Source organism: Kryptolebias marmoratus, linkage group LG8, assembly GCF_001649575.2.
Source record: "Kryptolebias marmoratus isolate JLee-2015 linkage group LG8, ASM164957v2, whole genome shotgun sequence".
Classification (NCBI taxonomy): Eukaryota; Metazoa; Chordata; class Actinopteri; order Cyprinodontiformes; family Rivulidae; genus Kryptolebias; species Kryptolebias marmoratus.
In genome coordinates, this window is record NC_051437.1 from 24,057,906 (window position 1) to 24,076,499 (window position 18,594).

The following is an 18,594-nucleotide window of genomic DNA, read 5'->3' on the forward strand; positions in this document are numbered from 1 at the left end:
GCTGATAACAGACCAAAATGATCTGTCTCCTCTTTAGTACGGAGGACGAGGTATCTGTGGTTTCCAAAAAGAAGTGTAAAATTTTAATTCATTTCATCAAAGTCTAAAATTGTCCCTAGGTGTGAGTGAGAGCGTGACTGGTTGTTTGTCTCATTTGTCTCTATGTGGCAATTTTTTTCTTTCAATCTTTCACACGTTTTAAAACTGAAACAGATTGAAATGGTTACTACACAAACAAAGTACACATAATGACAAACAGGCATAATTATTTAAGGAACTTTTGCCTTTTTTTTCATAGTTTGTTAGCGATGTCAATGTCTCAGTTCTGATGCACCAGTAGAGGTTATATACTGTAAATAGTCGGTTCTCTAGGTGGAAAAATATAGTTCTCTACATTTTTAAAAAATGTCAAAAATCTATTGTATTGATTCTCGCATTCCAGAAAATCTGCTGCTGTCTATCCACAATCTTTGTAACCTTGCTTCAAACATTACAGCAACCCCAAACTTATATTTAGTTTATTTCAGATTAAACCATTTTTCCTTCCCCAGTTGAAGCAGCTCAGACGGAGCACCTCCCATCTACAAGCAAATCATCTCTAAGAAACCCAGCCTCACCTGTCAGGGTGCCTTAAGAACCTGTTTATACAAGAGTTTGGATGTTCTCTTTTGCCTTTTGTGCATAAAGGCACACATTATGCTTCAGAATATATAAAATAAAATGCTTAAATTCAGTTATTTTTTTCAGGTTTAAGCTCCTTGTTTAATTGTGACAAAACAGCTGCAATCATGCCTCTGCAGCTGAGTCTTTTTACTGTTTCCATGGTTTTAAGCATCAAGTCTCTCCTTTCATTGATGCCTTTTTCTTTGTATGTAATGACAAAAAGCTGGAACAAATTGAGAAAAAAAAACAGTTCAGTCCTTCATGAAAAGTAGAATTACTGCAACTGGACGAAATTAAGAAACTGAAGACACTCCAAGCTTGGATGGTAAAGCAGGAGAAGCTCTTAAAGACAGAGTTCATTTTGTTTTATGAAACATCAGAGTTTGAAATGACAGCTTTTCTGAAAGCCCTAAGGAGAATTAATGGCATTCTGTTGTTTCTAGCTTGAATCAAGTCGTAAAAACACTTTTCCACGATGCCACCCAGTTTGACCTTTTCTTAAAAAGCAGTTTTTTTAAACCTTTTTTTGTTCACTTGCATTTAACCCTAATGCCTTCATGTGCTAACTGATCAATTGTCTCATCAGCATTAGTGATTGTTCTGGTTCTGTGGTCCATCAAACTCTTCTCTTTTAATGCATCATAAAACTGGACATCATCAAAATCAGTAGCTCTTGTTGAGGTTCTTTTTACGAGTATCAGTTTTAAGATTAGCCTTTTTTTAACTTCATGGCTGTGAGAACAAAATAAATAAAATAAAAACCATCAGAGCTGGGTGGAGCTTTTTGTGCTGATGCTGTAAATAATTTATGTAAATTTATGTAGCTTTCAAAGCCAACTGTGAGGAGGATATAAAACAGCTTGTCTGGATGAGGAAACAATCGTTAACATCACAGTAAGAAACAACACACACACACACACTACATGTGTGTGGCCTATATAATAAATCTACAGCTATATTTACTGAGAGCTCAGAGTTTTTTCTCCTCTCCTCTGCTCCTGACTAAATATTACATTATTTATGGTGTTCAGATGTGCAGCGTGTGTTTTCCGGGCTGAGATGCAGCAAAGCGCTGCAAGCTATTGCCTGTATGCTACATCCATTACGGTACTCCTCGGCTAATGCAGTGGAGCCAGGGATCCTGATGGACACAGAGATAAAGAAGAGGAGGAGGAGGAGAGAAGCACACATTGCTGCAAACCCAGACTTCACCAGCAGCTGAATTTTCATTACGACAAAGGTACGTTTTTATGATTTTTTTAACTTTTTTGCTTTTTCTTTTACCTGCTATGTGTAAATGTGCCTCAAAGACAAGTTTAGAGTACCTTTTTTTAGGATTTATCAGTGTGCTGTATTTTTATAAACAGCAGGATCTCTTTTCATCATGATGAGAAAGAGCTCTGAGCTGCAGAAGGAAGACAGAGAAGTCCTCCTGGACCTGGACAACAGGAGTGAAGCCCAAACGGCAGACATCTATGGCAGCATCGGGAATGGGAGCTTCATCCCATCTCGATATGTAAGCTCTCACTTTTTCTCCCCCTTACTGCTGCAGGGTTTTCTCTTTACAGATTACATATAAAAAAACTGCTGCACATTCAATGGGTGACCATTAAACGATTCTGCTTCTTCTTTTTACTCTTGACTGACTCTGCCACTGAGGTGGCGGTGAATCTGGGAAGCTTTTATCCTTCATTATATGTCCACAGGAGTGTAGCATGAGACAGTAGACGTCAGTATCAGCTTGTGGGAAACATTTTACTGCACTGAAAGCTTGTTTTCTGTTGTCTTGTAAAACGCTCAGTGATCTGTCTCATCTTTCTGGTCTCATTACTGCAAAGTGAAGGCTTTTATATGATGCAGTGTGTTGCACCAGAGTTTGTGGTTAAAGCTCAGCAGAAAGCAATTAAATGTTCACATGCAGAGCTAAAGCATAAAAGAAGAAAGAGAATGCTCCTTTTTTTCTGCAGCTTGTTTCTAAATGATGATAATAACTGAATCACACTGTTTGTTCCAGCTTTCTGTTGCAGCTGCTGATGAAGATCTCCATGGCGGTGATGCCAGTGTTATGCAAAGCAATACAAGAAGCAATCAAACAGTTTCACAGCTGGGGAACTACTTCAGAGATGGGAGGACTAAAATAGGTAGGCAGGATCAGCACCTCACTCTGTATCAGCTGTCAGGAGGTCACCTGTAGGTGGAGAAAAAAAAATCATTCATTTAACCTTTTGTTCTTCTACTCTGAGTTCAGACTTTGTGCTGGTGTGGGAGATTCGATCCCGGAGGAAGCGGCGAGGGAAGGCGAAAAGTGAGGTGGTCTGTGGGGAGGGGGAATCTGTTCCCGCTGAGGAGAGCAGCAGATCTGAGCGAAGGAAAGCTCAGCTGGCGCAGTGGAGAGACAAGTTTGTTCAGAATCTGGAAAGTGCTGGATTGCTCATGGAAAAGGTTCCACATTGCATTTCTGATAAAATTTTAAATCTAAAAAAATTATTTTTCCTGACTTGTTAGTCAAAAACTTTCTGTTGTCTCTGTTTTCTTTAGGAGGAAACAGCAAACGAGAAGAAAACGATTCACTTTCTTAAAATTAGTGCCCCCTGGGATGTTTTGGTGTATTATGCTGAAGAACTTTCCCTTAGAGCTCCACTGCAGGTCAGTACTGCTGATTATAATATTTCCAAGTTAAAGATGCAATCATTTAAATAATCTTTTTAATCGTTTTAGCACATATAAATCTACGGTGCTGTGATACATGGAGAATGTGTGAATGTGAACTGAGGTGCTGAAATAAGCTTTTTTTCTGAAAAGATATTCCTCTAGGGGGCAGTAAATGTTTTTCTAATCAATCACAGATGATCAGGTATTCACAGGTGTGCAGGTTAGGCCATGCTTTACTACAAAGCAGCCCATACTTTTAGAAATGTGGGCTTTTGACTTGCACATTGATAAAAACCATGTTGGCTCCTCTCCTCTGTAGCCTGGACAATATCTGTGAATTACAAAATTAATTTTACATTTTAATTCATCAAACCACAGTGCAATTTGCCACCTTATCTCAGTCTATTTTATAATGAGTGTGTATCCTTGAAAGACTGGCATTTTCTGGATCTCATGCTTGTTCTTCTTCTCCGTGTTGGAGTTTTAAATGCTTTGTCTTTTTTTAATGGGGTTCATAGAAACAAACCTTTACATAATTATATACTGTATGTCAACAGACTGGATTTAAAGCAGACAAACTATTTTTTGATTGTTTTTTTTATAAGAAAATATATTTAAGTTCCATAGTTTAGCATTCCATTTCATAACAATTCATTTAGCCAAATAGGAATGGCAAAAATTATCCTACTTTTTTATTTATGATGTTTTTATTGTTTGTTGGCTCTCAGGCCCAGCAACATCTGGACCTAAACACATCTGCTGTGGTACTAAAAAGACTATGCGTACCCAACATGATGATGGAATCAGTGCCAAACAGGCCGCTGGACTATTACACGTGTGCCTTTCGCAAGTCCAAGATGAGCAGGTGAGTTCAGGTAGACTTCAGTGAGCAGTGAGATCATGTCATGTAAATGTAGTTTTAAAGATAATTTACTTTCTTTAGATTTCTTGGCTCTGAAGAGCGTGAGACATACTTCACAAACACACAGAGACACCGTATCGTACGTAACACAACATGTAATTTTACAGGATGTTAAATTTTTCTCACAGCATCAGTGTTTTCTTTCAGGTTTATGAGATTTTAGCTCAGACGGTTTACGGCAAAAGGAAGAAGGCTGAAGTTGGTGTGGAGAGGCTGGTGAACGAAGGAGCCTACACAGCAGCTTATCCTTTGCACGAGGTGAGATTTTATCATCATATTATCATTTATCATCTTTAGTCTCCATCGTTTCTTTCTCTAACCATGTTTGATTTCCTGCAGGGACCTTTTCAGCTTCCGAGTTACGAGATCCGTCTTGACGAGCTGAACCAGAGGCAGGTTCTGTACTACTACTGGGCCCGCTGGTGCAAATGGTACAAGTACCAACCACTGGACCACATCAGGGAGTACTTTGGAGAGAAGATTGCTCTCTACTTTGCATGGCTGGGTATATTTATATTTTTTGCTTATTCTTACTTTCCGGTCAGAGCCAAAGGTTTGGTGATAATTTTCTCTTTCTGCTTAGTTCCTAACCTTTATGCCACTACCTTCAAAGTAAAGCACAGAACTAAAAAACGGAAAACCGTTTAGAAAAAAAAGTATTCTACAAGCCAAACAAACAACAACAAAAAAACAGTATTTCTGTACAAAATCTAAAAAATGCTTCTAGGTTCAACACTATCTGAATGTATTCATCAGATGCATTTTAATATTGGTTTTATTTTTATTATCTATATACCTTTTAAAAATGTGATGCATGTCTTACTGGGGGATCATGATGTGTTTAGATGTGCTAAAACTGCTTTAATAGTCTTTTTATTTATGGATCTTTTGTGAAGGCAGCTAATGGGACATTACTGAGTCCAAAACAAATAAATAGTATTGTATTGTATAATAAATGCCACAATAAATCATAATTGGTAAAATAAATTATTCAAAGCCCTTAAATGTATAATTCACTAAACCTAGACACATCAGGCATGACTTAAAGCTTCAGTTCCAGCAAATTGTTTGGTAGACTCTTTATGGCAAAAACACTCATATTCCACAGAAAATTATTACTTTTTAAAACATGGAAACTGATATCCATTAAATCTAAACAAAGAGCTCACGTCCGCACCAGCGTCTGGCATTAAAACGTGGGTGCAGCTGTGTAATGGCACATCCTCTCCCCACATCCCAACTGAGAGCTGCAGCCTAATGGTGCTTTGTGTCCCTGCAGGTTTCTACACAGCCTGGCTGCTGCCGGCGGCGATGGTCGGAACCGTGATCTTTGTGTCTGGAGTCATGTCCATGGGGGCCAACACACCAGCGTGAGTCTGCAAACTCAAAAAAGACAGATTTAAAATATAGATAATTAGTTCTGACTGTCATTTTTACCCGAGACAAGAACACTCTCCTCTTATCTACATATAAACACCAGTTTTGTTCATGAAGTCAGGTTAGTTTGATGCCATCATACCGGTTCTGAATCAGACCGCTTCTTTCAGACCATATCAAGCAGTAACAGTTCAGCTGCTATTGTGCAGATATAAGATTATTATTGATCCACTGAGAAAGAGAGGAAATAAGCACATTACATCGTTTCCTCTAAGGGATACTATGATTTCTGGGAAAATAAAATCATCTTTTTACTTTTATTTACAAATAAGGATGAACAAGGCCAATTCTGAGTGCAAGTCTATAAAAACAGGATTTATACTGTAATTAAAAACAAGCTCCATAATTATAGGGTCTGTGACAGGTTTATTAAATTTATGTGTATGTGAAGACATAAGGATGTTTTTCTTTTGTACCAACACCTCGCAATAGATTTATGTCTCACAAGGATATAAGGTGAATATATAACTTGATTTAACTGTAATTGTCACTTTGAAGAAAATGATGATACATAAATATCTTAGAGGAAAAAAACAACAACATGTTTTACACTCTCGACTGAAGCCAATGATTAACTTAATGTATGCTGTGGTAACAAAGAAAAATTATTTTATTTGGTGCCAAAAAAAATGTATCCACAACAGTAATAATGAACGTCGATACTTTAATTATATTCTGTTGTTTTTGTGTTTGAAAACATGTAAATTGCAGTGAGATGCTCAGTTAATGCAAGCTTGGAAACGCTGGACTTTTTATTTGAACTGAAAAAGCTCCTTGAATGAGAAGCAAAACGTCTTCAACTAACAGAACCGAAGCCCAGTTGTTTTGTTTTTAACCTCAAGATGATTCATTCAAACAAAAGCTCAGGAGTTGTTTTCTTGCACCAAGCTGGCAGACGGTTTTAATTTATCTTTCAAAGAAACTCTGTTAAAAAAAACAAACATTTATAGCTGATCCATGAAATCCTTTAAGACATCCAGCAACAACCAGCTTGTGTGTCTGTCAACAGGGAGGACATTTGTAACAGTGGAGCTAATTACCTGATGTGCCCGCTCTGTAAAACATGTCAGGCCTGGAACATGTCGGATATCTGCACCATGGCAAAGGTAAAGAACATCCAGAGCTTCAACTGGAAACCAACTCAGTTCAGACTCACAAGTGGAACAAGCTGAAGGCTTAGAGTTGTACTTCCTGTGTTGCAGATGGGATACTTGTTTGACCACCCAGGGACTGTGTTCTTCAGCGTCTTCATGTCCTTCTGGGCTGTAACTTTTCTGGAGTACTGGAAGCGAAAGATGGCAACTCTGGCTCATCACTGGGACTGCATGGACTTCCACGAGGAAGAGGTCTCAGGGTTATGTGTCGCTTTATGAGCTTCAGCAGACTGATGTAACGTATTTGAATTCTTAGATATGTAGTGATGAAAGGATGATGTGCTGGAGTCACAAAGGAAACTTGTTGCAGTGAATTTAAGAAAATGATTTCATGTATTTAGTAACAAAGTTGACTATCGGTTAAACCTAAACGGCTTCTCTTCAAAGATTACATAAAATTCTCATTTTTGCGAACATTTTTGCAAAAATCCCCAAACACATTAAAAAGAAAACCTACTGTATTCCCTCAGGAGCGTCCTCGGCCAGAGTTCGCCGCCATGGCCCCAACGATGGAGCAAAACCCTGTAACTGGCGTCAAAGAGCCCTACTTTCCAGAAAAAACAAGGCTGTCCCGTATGTTCACTGGCTCCATGGTCATTATATTGATGGTGAGTCACATCGGCTGCTTTTTTTAGCTGATTATTATTAATTAAAGTATTTAGGGTAGCAAAAACTTCTTGTGTTTACTTTTATGTCACTGTGAACTCAAGTCTGGGTTGTACTGTCTGGCTCGTAGTTTACCCAAACACCAGCATTTCACCAAACAATGACAAAAAGTCAGTTTTGCAAGTTAGATTATGAATAACGAAGCTTTAACGTTTCAAAAATCTTCCCCAAGCTGTTCAACTGTAATGATGACACAAATGACTGCACTTGCATCATTTCCTAAACCTGTAATTTCTTGCACCACAGTTGGTTTTAGTGAAGCGTCTTGGTGTCTCTTCAGCTCTTCTTTCTGTAACCTTCAACACAAAGAGGGCTCAGGTGTACACCTGTTTTCTGTTCAGCTGTGGTAACTGACACCTTTCTCTGATAATGAATCCAGGTCATGTGCCCACAAGGTTAAATATGATCTGATAATCTTAGACAGCCTCGGTCTAAGGTTCATACACACAGAAAAGAGGGTCCGATTTCCTGCATCCTTCTAATAACAATAGTGAGGATGTTAGAGATTTGACAATGCACAGCTGTAGACACTAAAGTCAGTTCATTTTTTTAATTAAACTTACCTTCACAAAACATTTTCAGAAGCATTATTTGTGTATTTATTGTAAAAAGGTCTTGTAAGCATGCAGTGTGCTAATCATACTCCAATCTAAAATACAGATTGAGCTCAAGTACATTTTCAGAAGTAGAATAGAACAAAATATATCAGTTTGTCAAACCCAGGGGACAAATATGTGCTATATACAATATATAAATTATAAATTATATAAAGCATTGTAGGTAACCTCCAGCAAATGCTTGAGACCAGAGGTACTGCAGGGAGTAATGGCTTTTATTAGCTATTACTCCCTGCAGCAACTTTGCGTCCAGGTCAGGGTAAAGCTCAGCCAATAAAAGCTGCACAAAAGTAGCAAACCTGCTTTTAAAAGATTCCCCTAAGGAAAGGTGGAGGCTGGAGTTTTCAAACCGCAACGTGGAGCTGGATCAATAAAAACTGCTCTTCTCCTGGCTGTAGAAATCCCCCACATTAGATGTCACCACTAACATCCTGAAATTCACAAATAGCTGTTTTGTCTTCCCTTTGCTTTCTTTCCTAAGATAACCCATCAGACATTTCTTTTCTCCTCAGCTTTGTGTGGTGATAATCTTCCTGGTGACAGTAGTCGTGTGCCGTGGGATCATCAGCGTGATGATGTACCGCACTGGGAGTCCTGTGCTGCGAACAGAGGTCTGACTGCAGGAGACGTGTAGATTTAATTTGTTCTGTCAGAAATATTTCTTGTTGCTCCACAGAAAGCTGAAGAGAATGTTTATCAAACATCACTCAGTTACATATTGTGATAGAAAGCAGGCTGGTGTTTGTCTGCAGTTAACATTTTTGCTGATGTGACCCTTTTTTTCCAGGCAGGGACCATAGCCAATATCTCCAGCAGCGTCGTAAACCTGGGCCTCATCCTGCTGATGGGGCAGGTTTATACTGCCTTAGCTGAGCAGCTCACCAAATGGGGTAAAAAGCAATTCTGTTCTGTAAACCTTTAACGCTCCAGTGGCCTTCGGATTAAATTGACCCAAAGTCACAAGGGCTTCTCGACGTCTCTTTATGCCTCTCTCTCCTTTGAGAGCTTCAGGATGGTTAAAATGTAAATTCATATCAGCGTCTCAGTTGATTTTCACAAAATCAAATCAACAAGAGATCTTCATTTAAACCCTTTTTTGTGGTTTCTCCCACTATGTGATAAAACCACTGAATAATATTCATAATTTAGAAGGTTGGCGCTCAGAACAGCCACATTTACTGCAAAGATTTATTAAAATTAATTGATGAAATAGTACTAAAAACAATGCTTATTATTTAATGCAGTAAAACTGAAATATATTCAACTATTTAGTTTCTAAAATCTGTATAAACATTTGCAAATTGTTGAAATTGAGCTTTACAAGGTGGATACAACGTTCTAACAGTGTCAGTAAACTTTTATTAACAGTGATGCTTAATTCTTGTAAAAGTAAAAGAGTCAAATTTTTTCATGGCTTGATTTGCTTGTTTAATAATTCTGCTAATTATTCTGTTATTCTGTGATCACCCAAAGCTTTCTGATAAAAAAAAATTAAAGGCAAGGATGAAATCATTATCAGTGCTTCTCTTTAACATCATGACTTTATGTTTGTGTTGCAGAGATGCACAGAACTCAAACCCAGTACGACAACGCTTTCACCTTCAAGGTCTTCATCTTCCAGTTTGTCAACTTTTACTCGTCTCCCTTCTATGTGGCTTTCTTTAAAGGAAGGTGAGCTGTAACTCTGTCACAGGAAACATGCTGAAAAGATGATGGCATTGGAACTAAAAATGTAAATCTTCTTCTGTGATTAGGTTTGTGGGTTACCCTTCGAACTACGGGACGTTGTTTGGGATGAGAAATGAAGATGTAAGTCGATTTTTATATCCTTTCTTCTACATTTGGTTAATCTGTTGTAAATTAATCAGAGAGAAATAGTGGCAAGTCCTCCCTTTTATTGTGTAAAAATGTAAAACTGTGTTTCCGCGGAGTCATATTTGTTGTTTATGGTTACAGTGTGGTCCTGGTGGTTGCCTCATTGAACTGGCGGAGCAGCTTTTCATCATAATGGTGGGGAAGCAGCTCATCAACAACATCCAGGAGTTTATTTTACCGTATGTCGCTACGCAGGCAATACAGATAAAACAGCAGGGTTTTAACTTCAATCTGTGGTTTTACTGAAACACTTATGTTGTCAGTTTAATAACTTCCCATCCCTTGATTAAAACCAATTCAATCCAGTCCAATTGATGGATTCCAAAGTTGCTTTTATGACTTTTTCACATTTATAAATGTCTGCTACTGTCTTTCTTCAGTAAAGTAAAGGCCTGGCAGCAGAAGAGAGCTTTTGCCAATTTCCAGGGGGGTGAAGTATCCCATGAGCCTCGGCGCTGGGAGGAAGACTACAAGCTGGTGCAGTGCGGGGGCCTGTTTGAAGAATATCTGGAAATGGGTAGCTAGATATCCCTTTATTCCATTTGAAAGTATTTCCTGATTCAAAGATCAGTTCAGATGTCAGCGCTAGAAATCAGTAAGTTTTGATTGGCCTCTTGCCCCACAGTGCTCCAGTTTGGGTTCATCACAATTTTCGTGGCAGCGTTCCCTCTCGCGCCGCTCTTCGCCCTCTTGAACAACTGGGTGGAGATCCGTCTGGACGCCCACAAGTTTGTGTGTGAGTACCGTCGGCCAGTGGCTGAGCGCGCGCAGAACATCGGTGTCTGGTTCAACATACTGGAGGCCCTGTCTCACCTGTCTGTCATTGCCAACGTATGTAGACCCTCATCCATTCATTTATATTTATCTTTTAAAACTTGACATTGCAAAACAAATAACATATTTTTACAAACATATGTCTTTCCTCAGGCTTTCCTCATCGCTTTTACATCTGATTTTTTACCTCGCTTGCTCTACCAGTACAAGTTTGATAATGATCTCCGTGGATACGTCAACTTCACTTTGGCCTACGCCCCACTAAATTACACTGATTACCCCATGTGCAGGTATGCTGAAACAGATTTTAAACTTCACTCAGCTTTTAAAAAAAAGGACAGGTGGAATGTTTTCTGACTCTTTTGTATAATCCACTGTTTGTTGTGTTTGAGAATAAACTTAAAACTACTTCATTTCAATTTTTGCTGATAAATACAATCATCAATAAACTCAGGAAGTTATTTGAGTGAATTCTTCTTGCTTTCTCAATTTGGAGGATAGTTAAATCACCTTTTCCATTGGTGGTAATGGGATGTTATTTTAAAAAACAAACCTACAAGCTTGGCACTCCTTATGTTTTTAAGTCTCTGCTATAACGCTGGACTTAAAACAAAAAAAAACTGTTATAAAAGTAAAATGCTTACAGATCAGGGCGCTAGGGTTATAGCAAGGGGTTACATTTGTTTTTATTTTTTCACATATGAGAGAAACACTTTGTCACTGCAGTGAAGATACGTATGTGTTGAAATCTTTAAGAAAAACTAGATTAAATGGAATTTAAAGATTACTCTTGACCAATAGAGGGCAGTGTTTATGATGTTTCGAAATGTGCTCCACATTTCTCGCTGTGTTTTGGAGTAACTGTAAATTATTCATTTTTAGATACAAAGCATTCAGAGACAACTATGGAAACTACACACTTTTCTACTGGGAGCTCCTTGCTGTCAGACTTGGTTTTATTATTGCGTTTGAGGTAAGAAACGAGGCCCTTCTGTGTTTGCTCCCTCTCTGGCCTGTTTCAGTTCTTTCATGACACACTGACTTCTACTCTAAATTACTTTATGACAGCTGGTCATGTGACCACTGCCAACATACAGGTGTAGAAATGTGAGCTTCACAAGTTGCATCACAATAAATTCTTTTTGTCTAATATTAAGTGGTTGACGAAGAGGAGAGGAATGTTTCATTCTGCATGTTGGGCTTTGTCAAAAGCTAGAAACTACTCAAAGTGGAAATAGTCTACTCTGTTTTCTGTCAAGTTTAAAAAACCCCAAGTTTTCAGCTTCGTTATTGTGATGGAAATCCTCTCGTCACCTTGTTTTCTCCAGCATGTTGTGTTCTTCGTGCTGCGGGCCATTGACTGGATCGTTCCTGACGTCCCCGAGTCCCTGGAGCTGAAGATGAAGAGGGAGCGCTACCTGGCCAAGCAGGCACTGGCTGAAAACCAGGAGGCCCTGTTGGTGAGTTGAGGCCACTGGGCCACCCCTGGCTCTCCGGTCACCTCCAGCCCAGGTCAGTAGGAACACGGGACACACACACACACTCACACACACTTATCTAATATCTACAGTCACATAGTACTAAATCTCACACATGGAAGTATAAAATCTGATGATCAAGTACTCAAAGTGAGGTAAAATTTTGACTTTAGCGGCTTCTAACTTATTAAAAATATGTCAGGAAATTGTAGTAGTATCAACTTGCAGAGACTAACTTATACATTTGTTTATTTTAGAACCAAGATTTGAATTCAAGAGCAAATACAAGTGTACCAGTGCTAAAACTGTGAGCATTAACTTTACACTTTAACTTCAAACATTTATTTTCATGCAAGCTTCAGACATGAATATTAATGGAAAAGTCACAGATTTGCTGTAGTATGTTTACTGAAGAATCATTCCATGTTTGATGTTTGAGGTTCTGTAGTGTTGAACGTATTATCTATTTAGTCACATGAATTCATCCATTTAAAGGCTTTTAAAGCTCAGCCGTCCAAATCCAGAGAGAATTCACAAAACACCTATAGCCTGGAGCTCATTCTGTTGCACACGACACGATAATTAAAGGGAATTTATTTAGGAATGCTGCCAAATGTATTGATGTAAGATTATATGGATAACATACAGACTCAGCTGATGTCTGTCTTAGTGGAAATGACAAAGAACAACAAAGCAGCAGAAGAGTTTATATAAACCTACATATATACAGCAGAGATCATAACAGCCACAGTGTGTATTATCACTCTCACCTGTGTTTGTGTGTGTGTGTGTCCTTGACCTCTGACCTCAGGCTGTTGTCATGTGTTTTAGTCTTGTTATATGTTGGGAAATGAGACCAGGTGAGAACTGCACAAGTCAAGTAAGTGGATGACTTTCTTAAGAAGGATATATATATATATATATATATATATATATATATAAGTTTAAGTATATATACAGTAGATTTACAGTACGCTAACAGTTGGAAAATGTATAACTTCAAATCAAATTTTCAAACATTTAAAATGTTAAAAGTCTAAAAGATTAATTTGTATTCCATTATTCTATCATTGTGTGCTTTTATTATTTCTGTATCATGCCAAACAAATTTCTCAGTGATTCTTCCTGTCATAAATGATACTTTCTTTTAGAAACCCACTCCTAAATGAAATAAGTTTATGAAATTATAAACTAAGTGTCAAAGCCAAACAAGAATTTAAGAAATGCATACACTTCAGCCAGCTGATAAAGTTAATACCAAAGGGTTTAAGCAGGAATTTCTTTTAAGATTATATTCAGATTATAGTGAATAATTTATTTTTGTAAACCTATCCATAATAGCAATTTTAATTTATTACTTTACTGCTTAAATGTTCTTCTATAGCTTGTGAGATTTTCGTGTGATTCTCCTTCCAGGCTCATGGTAGTTTCTATTTTATTTGATACGCTTCTCATATTTTCTCCTAATACACAAGAAAATCTTCATATCATAAATGTAAAATTATCATTCTCTATAAAAGAGTTAATACATACTGTAAAAATAAAAGACACATCTTGTACTTGTTCACTGATTCTTTGTTGTCTTTGTTGGTTTTATTGTTTCACTGGGAACTTAAAATAAGGAAAAGCAGTATTTTTTTTTGTGAATCAAAATAAAAACAACAACCTTAACAATTTGGCAAATCAACATATATCGGCATGTATGAAGACCTAAATGAATACAAACGAAAATTATTTGTGAGTATTTGTGATCTTAAAGTGTTAAATTAAAAGATGATTCTGTATTTTAGGTGATGATTAGCAACCCTGGAGGACAGACCTAAGCTTCTTCCTCTAAGCTAAGATAAAGCCAGTCATTTTATTGGGACATCTTTGTTTGTTAAACTGATAAGTCCGTATACCAGGTAGGAAGTATAATATTTTTGGCTGTAACCATATATATAATCTATTTATTTATGTGCTTTACATGTAAATTTATAAGTTTTGGTTAAAGCTTAAAGTTTTAGCTACTTCTTCTTTCTCCAGCCTTTGAGTTAAATCAGGTTGAAGAAAAGCCAACTTTGCTTTGTTTCTGATATAAGCAGACTAATTTACATCATTATTTAGTATTTTTTAAAGTTTCAGACTCGCTGACTTGTGTGTTTTAGTGAGGTTTCTTGGTGTGTAGTTTGAGAATGTAGCACCGTAGCTGTCTGTTGTGACTCACTTCCAGCAGTAATTATTTTTGTCAGCCTTCTTTTAGCTTCACACAGAAGCCAGTTTGACAAAGCTAATCTTCTCTCCTCTTTCTGCTTCTTTTGCTCCATTCCTTCCATGTTTAAATCAAATTGCATTACCCCCTCCTGAAGCAAGTAACACGTCCTGTGGAATCATGAGTTAGGACTCCTCTGCAGAACAGGAATGACGGGAGGGAATGCTGGAGGAAGACGCTCTTTTGCATCTGGAACAGCCCGTGTTAACCTTTTCACCATGTGAAAATTGTAAAGGAGTTATTTTTTATTTTGTTGATGCATTTGTTGCTGCACAGATATAATAAGCAGATATATAATGAATGAATCTCACCTTGCTTTATTGGCCGTTCTTATATGGACAAAAACAATTTTTGTTGCTGGTTATTTCAGCATAACTGGAAGCTGATGTTTCTTTGTTGGAGCAAAAACATGTATGCAGAGTTTAATAAAGCCACAACTGTGGCTGAAAATTAGTCTATTGGCAACAACCTTAAAACTGTAGCTTGTTTTGTCAATGCTGGTAAACTGTTTACAGGTCCTGTTGGGCCCAATCAAAATTTCACATTGAACTAAGACATGCGCTGGTGTGTTTCACACCCAACCTTGGGTTTATTTAGGTATTTATTTGACATCATGGGTGTTAAATATCATCCATCCCGAGTTGTAATGCAAGTTCTGTAAAACATGCAACTGTATTTACCGTTATGCAACGTTTCTTCTTGTAGACACAGTAGAAGAAAGTGTCTTTTTTTTCTTTTTGAAGGATCCCTGAGGTGAAAATCTGACTGCACTTTAGTTTGTAACACCGTCTCTCTCTGTCAATCATTTGTAGTCTTTAACCTCAAGTAAAGATAACCCCAATTTTCTCACACTTGAAAGTGCTCTCCTGAAGACATTGAAGATGATAAACAACCGGTTTCAAACGCTGAGCAAGGTTCCTTTAGCTATAAAACTTTTTTAAAAAGTGCTTTTTAGCCTTAAAGTCAAAGTTTGCCTTTCTCTTGTTGGCTAATACTGTAAAGTGGCAGAGAGTGGATTGTTTCTTGTTCATTTTTTAAATGTAAATTGTAATTTTTATGTTTTTACTCATCAGAACTAAGCATGCCAGTTTTTTTTTGTACTTGAATGCTCTGCACAGTATTTATATGAAATATTTTTTGAGTATTAATGCACAACAATGTAAACAAGAATAGAAAAATGACCTTGGTGAACATACTGTTACAAATTTAGCTTTTTAGACATTTTAGGGCAAGATAAATCTAGTTTGATGAATGCAACCTGCTCCTCACTGAGGAGTTTTGCCTCGTTGTGTGTCAGCTGAGCGACACTGTGTACTCGATGTACTTTGTGCTGCAGATATCAGTGTTATCATCCCCACCATCAGCTACCCTCTCCCAGCAGCAGAGACGTTTGGAGATCCTGATTTATTATGAGTCAGAAAGAGACAAGCGACTGTTAATGATTTCTGTCTTCCTTTAACTCCTTCTTTCCACCTTACCCACTGATGCCTGTAGCCTTGAGCAACTTCTGACTTTTATTTGATCTACCCTCCTCCCCCCTTCACCTCACCCTTTCTTCACCCCCCACCACCACACACACACACACATTTCTGTCTCTCCGTCTTTATATCCTAGTTCATTTCTGCCACCTTTACTTTCTCAGTGCATTCTTGTCCTCCTGCTCTCCCCTTTCCTCCCTCTTTGCCACGTTTATCTTCAGATTGTTATGATTTTCTGAGCGTTCCTCTGCCATGGCCTGCAGGTAGAGTGAGTTAGTACATGTCAGCGAACACAGGTATGCGCTGTGGACACTGGCTGCTTCGTTCAGCGTGCAGTAAAACGAGACATGCTCTAGCTGCAGAGGAAAACCCAAAATTAGCCCGAAGGTATAAAAGTAGCGAAGCAGACATGACAATAAGACAGGGATTTGCCTGAAGGAGTTAAATACACTGAAATCTACTCCAACCTGTTGCTGAATGCATTTTGTGGAGTTCGTGTAAACACACTCCTTCAAACAATTGCTAATTTGAAAATATTAACCAATGCAACTAATTAGTATTTTTGTAAATGGTTTGTCATTTTAACTCATCGTTTTGTCTCATTTGGGATCACATTTTTTTTATTTGTAGATTATAATTTTCCATTGTCAGTATTTTTGCCTCATGTGTTGTCTTTTTTATTTTAGAGGTTTTAGGAACCCAAAATTTGAGAAAAGTATAAAATCTTTGTCTCAAGTATAAGCAATAGTTCATATGTTTTGAAGTGGACTTCTGTAGGATGTTATCAATAATAACTATCTTACCTGTCTTATCTCACTCTTTGAATGGCCTCAGTTTAAAAAATACAATTTATTTTGAACTGAACTGATGAGCTAATGGCTAGTCTGAGCAGAGCCAAGAGTGGTGTGGATTAATGTTTTTTTATAAAACAACTCCATCCTAAAAAAAATACTGTGGTTCTTAAAATGCCTCTTTATAAATGTCTACATTTCTGTCAGTTTTGCATTACATGATTATTTACATAGAATTGTGTGATTATTCACAAGCACAAATAGTGGTAGCAGCAGCTAGCTGTAGCAGACAGATTAAATCCAAAATTACAACGTAATATGAAACTGACAGCAATCCAAAAGTTTGTGAAATAGTGTGTAGCAAGTAAAGATATGTAATGAGAATTAAACTGCAACAGATTCCAATATTAAATGTAGAAATCTATAACTTTAAGGGAAAAACTTTTGGGTCATAAATTACTCTTACTAGTTCTGAAATGAAAGTAAGTGTTTGTCCTGTTTACCAGTGAATCATAAACTACACTCAAAACATCATCAGGATTCAGTTTATTTACAATTAAATTCTATTGCACTCAAAAGAAAAAAAAAGAAAAATTATACAACAGAAAATATGAAATTCATAGTTATAAATCATTGAAAAATGCTCATGAAAATTGAAATGAAACCTGAAGACTTGTTGTAAAATGATTGGAACAATTGTGAATATTGAAACAAAAACCTATGAATTAATCACAAATTCATGTTTGTAAACTAAAAATAACCTATCAGACAAAAACACCTACTTTTGGTTGGCAATTTGAAGGTTTGGGAGGTGAATGAAACGTTAATGAACTTGGAATTCCTCAGTGGTGTCCAATCCTGGAGGGCCACTATCCTGCGTGTTTTAGGTGTTTCTCTGCTGTGAAACACCTGATTTGAATTACTGAGTGATGATCAGGCTTCTGCAGAACTTGAAGACCTGCTGAAGAGCAGAGACATCCAGAAATATCTAAAACATGCAGGATAGTGGCCCTCCAGGACCAGGACTGGACACCACTGGACTAAGTGAACAAAAAAAAAAAACTTTAAAGTTTAAATTCAGTAAAGACTGAATTAAAAGTAAATTTGGAGTGAGGTTAAAGATGGTTAAAGTGAGAAGGTGGAGGAGTAACCAAACATGACATCAACAAAGTTATTGAACGATCCAAATGTTTATCAAATGTAGCCTCCTTTAGGTGATACGCCTGCTGGAAACCAATGCAGCTTGGAAGTTCAACCAATCGTCCGCTCATCCTTAAGGTCAGTGGAAGTGGTGACGTTTGTCTGGTTGGATGTATCAGGAATCAGAACTGGGTCTCACTGGAGAGGATCCAGTTTGGATCTACTGAATCAGAACTGTGGCTCTGTAGCCGCTGAGATGTTTAGACAGAAACTGTCCACTTTGGTTTTGGTTCACTGTGATTGTTAGCTTGTCAGTCAAGGCAGATTTAAACTATGTTTCTCCAAACTGAGGTTGTCTAAAACGCTTTTCACAACAGGTAAGATGGTATCTATTCATAACATATCCACAAAACCCCACTTCATAAGATCTAAACTATTCACACTTTTCCATGCAGGGATTTGAACTTGTTTTAAATCTGAATGACTAAATGCCCTCTACTCAAATACTGCACACAGACAGTTTTACTAATAAAAAAATGCATTACAATACTTTTCACTTTGTTTTGCCTTTGAATCTTTGTCTTTCTGTCCCCTTTTGTGTCAAGGCAGGTGCTGAAATGTGACACTAAATAACTATTAGAGGAAGGGCTGGGGAAAGGGAGGAGAATAAGAAAAAAAAATAAGAGAGCACTTCCT

The 18,594-nt window shown here is 37.5% G+C and overlaps 1 protein-coding gene across 2 annotated transcripts; it reads left to right on the top strand.

The window, feature by feature from the left end:
• The first annotated feature begins 1,720 nt into the window (after positions 1 to 1,720).
• On the top strand, positions 1,721 to 17,724 carry ano11 (anoctamin 11). 2 transcript variants are annotated; one of them, XM_017411444.3, is made up of 24 exons: positions 1,721 to 1,903; positions 2,031 to 2,179; positions 2,678 to 2,804; positions 2,912 to 3,105; positions 3,202 to 3,309; positions 4,044 to 4,180; positions 4,259 to 4,316; positions 4,385 to 4,495; positions 4,577 to 4,742; positions 5,517 to 5,607; positions 6,684 to 6,780; positions 6,877 to 7,020; positions 7,299 to 7,436; positions 8,624 to 8,722; positions 8,899 to 9,001; positions 9,671 to 9,782; positions 9,866 to 9,920; positions 10,068 to 10,165; positions 10,367 to 10,503; positions 10,612 to 10,817; positions 10,914 to 11,050; positions 11,643 to 11,733; positions 12,089 to 12,220; positions 14,587 to 17,724. In XM_017411444.3, the coding sequence occupies exons 2-24, from the start codon at positions 2,048 to 2,050 to the stop codon at positions 14,611 to 14,613; spliced, it is 2,700 nt and encodes an 899-aa protein (XP_017266933.1). In that variant the 5' UTR covers positions 1,721 to 1,903; positions 2,031 to 2,047; the 3' UTR covers positions 14,614 to 17,724. The 2 variants fall into 2 exon arrangements, with proteins under 2 accessions (XP_017266933.1, XP_017266934.1); XM_017411445.3 differs by having other exon boundaries at positions 2,034 to 2,179.
• The last annotated feature ends 870 nt before the right edge of the window (positions 17,725 to 18,594 follow it).

Bases quoted from the DNA above. Each gene is read 5' to 3' on its own strand.
- ano11 (XM_017411444.3), top strand. From the start codon at position 2,048: ATGATGAGAAAGAGCTCTGAGCTGCAGAAGGAAGACAGAGAAGTCCTC. The intron at 3,106-3,201 runs GTTCCACATTGC...TGTTTTCTTTAG, and splicing joins CTGGATTGCTCATGGAAAAG to GAGGAAACAGCAAACGAGAA. The intron at 10,166-10,366 runs GTATGTCGCTAC...GTCTTTCTTCAG, and splicing joins ATCCAGGAGTTTATTTTACC to TAAAGTAAAGGCCTGGCAGC.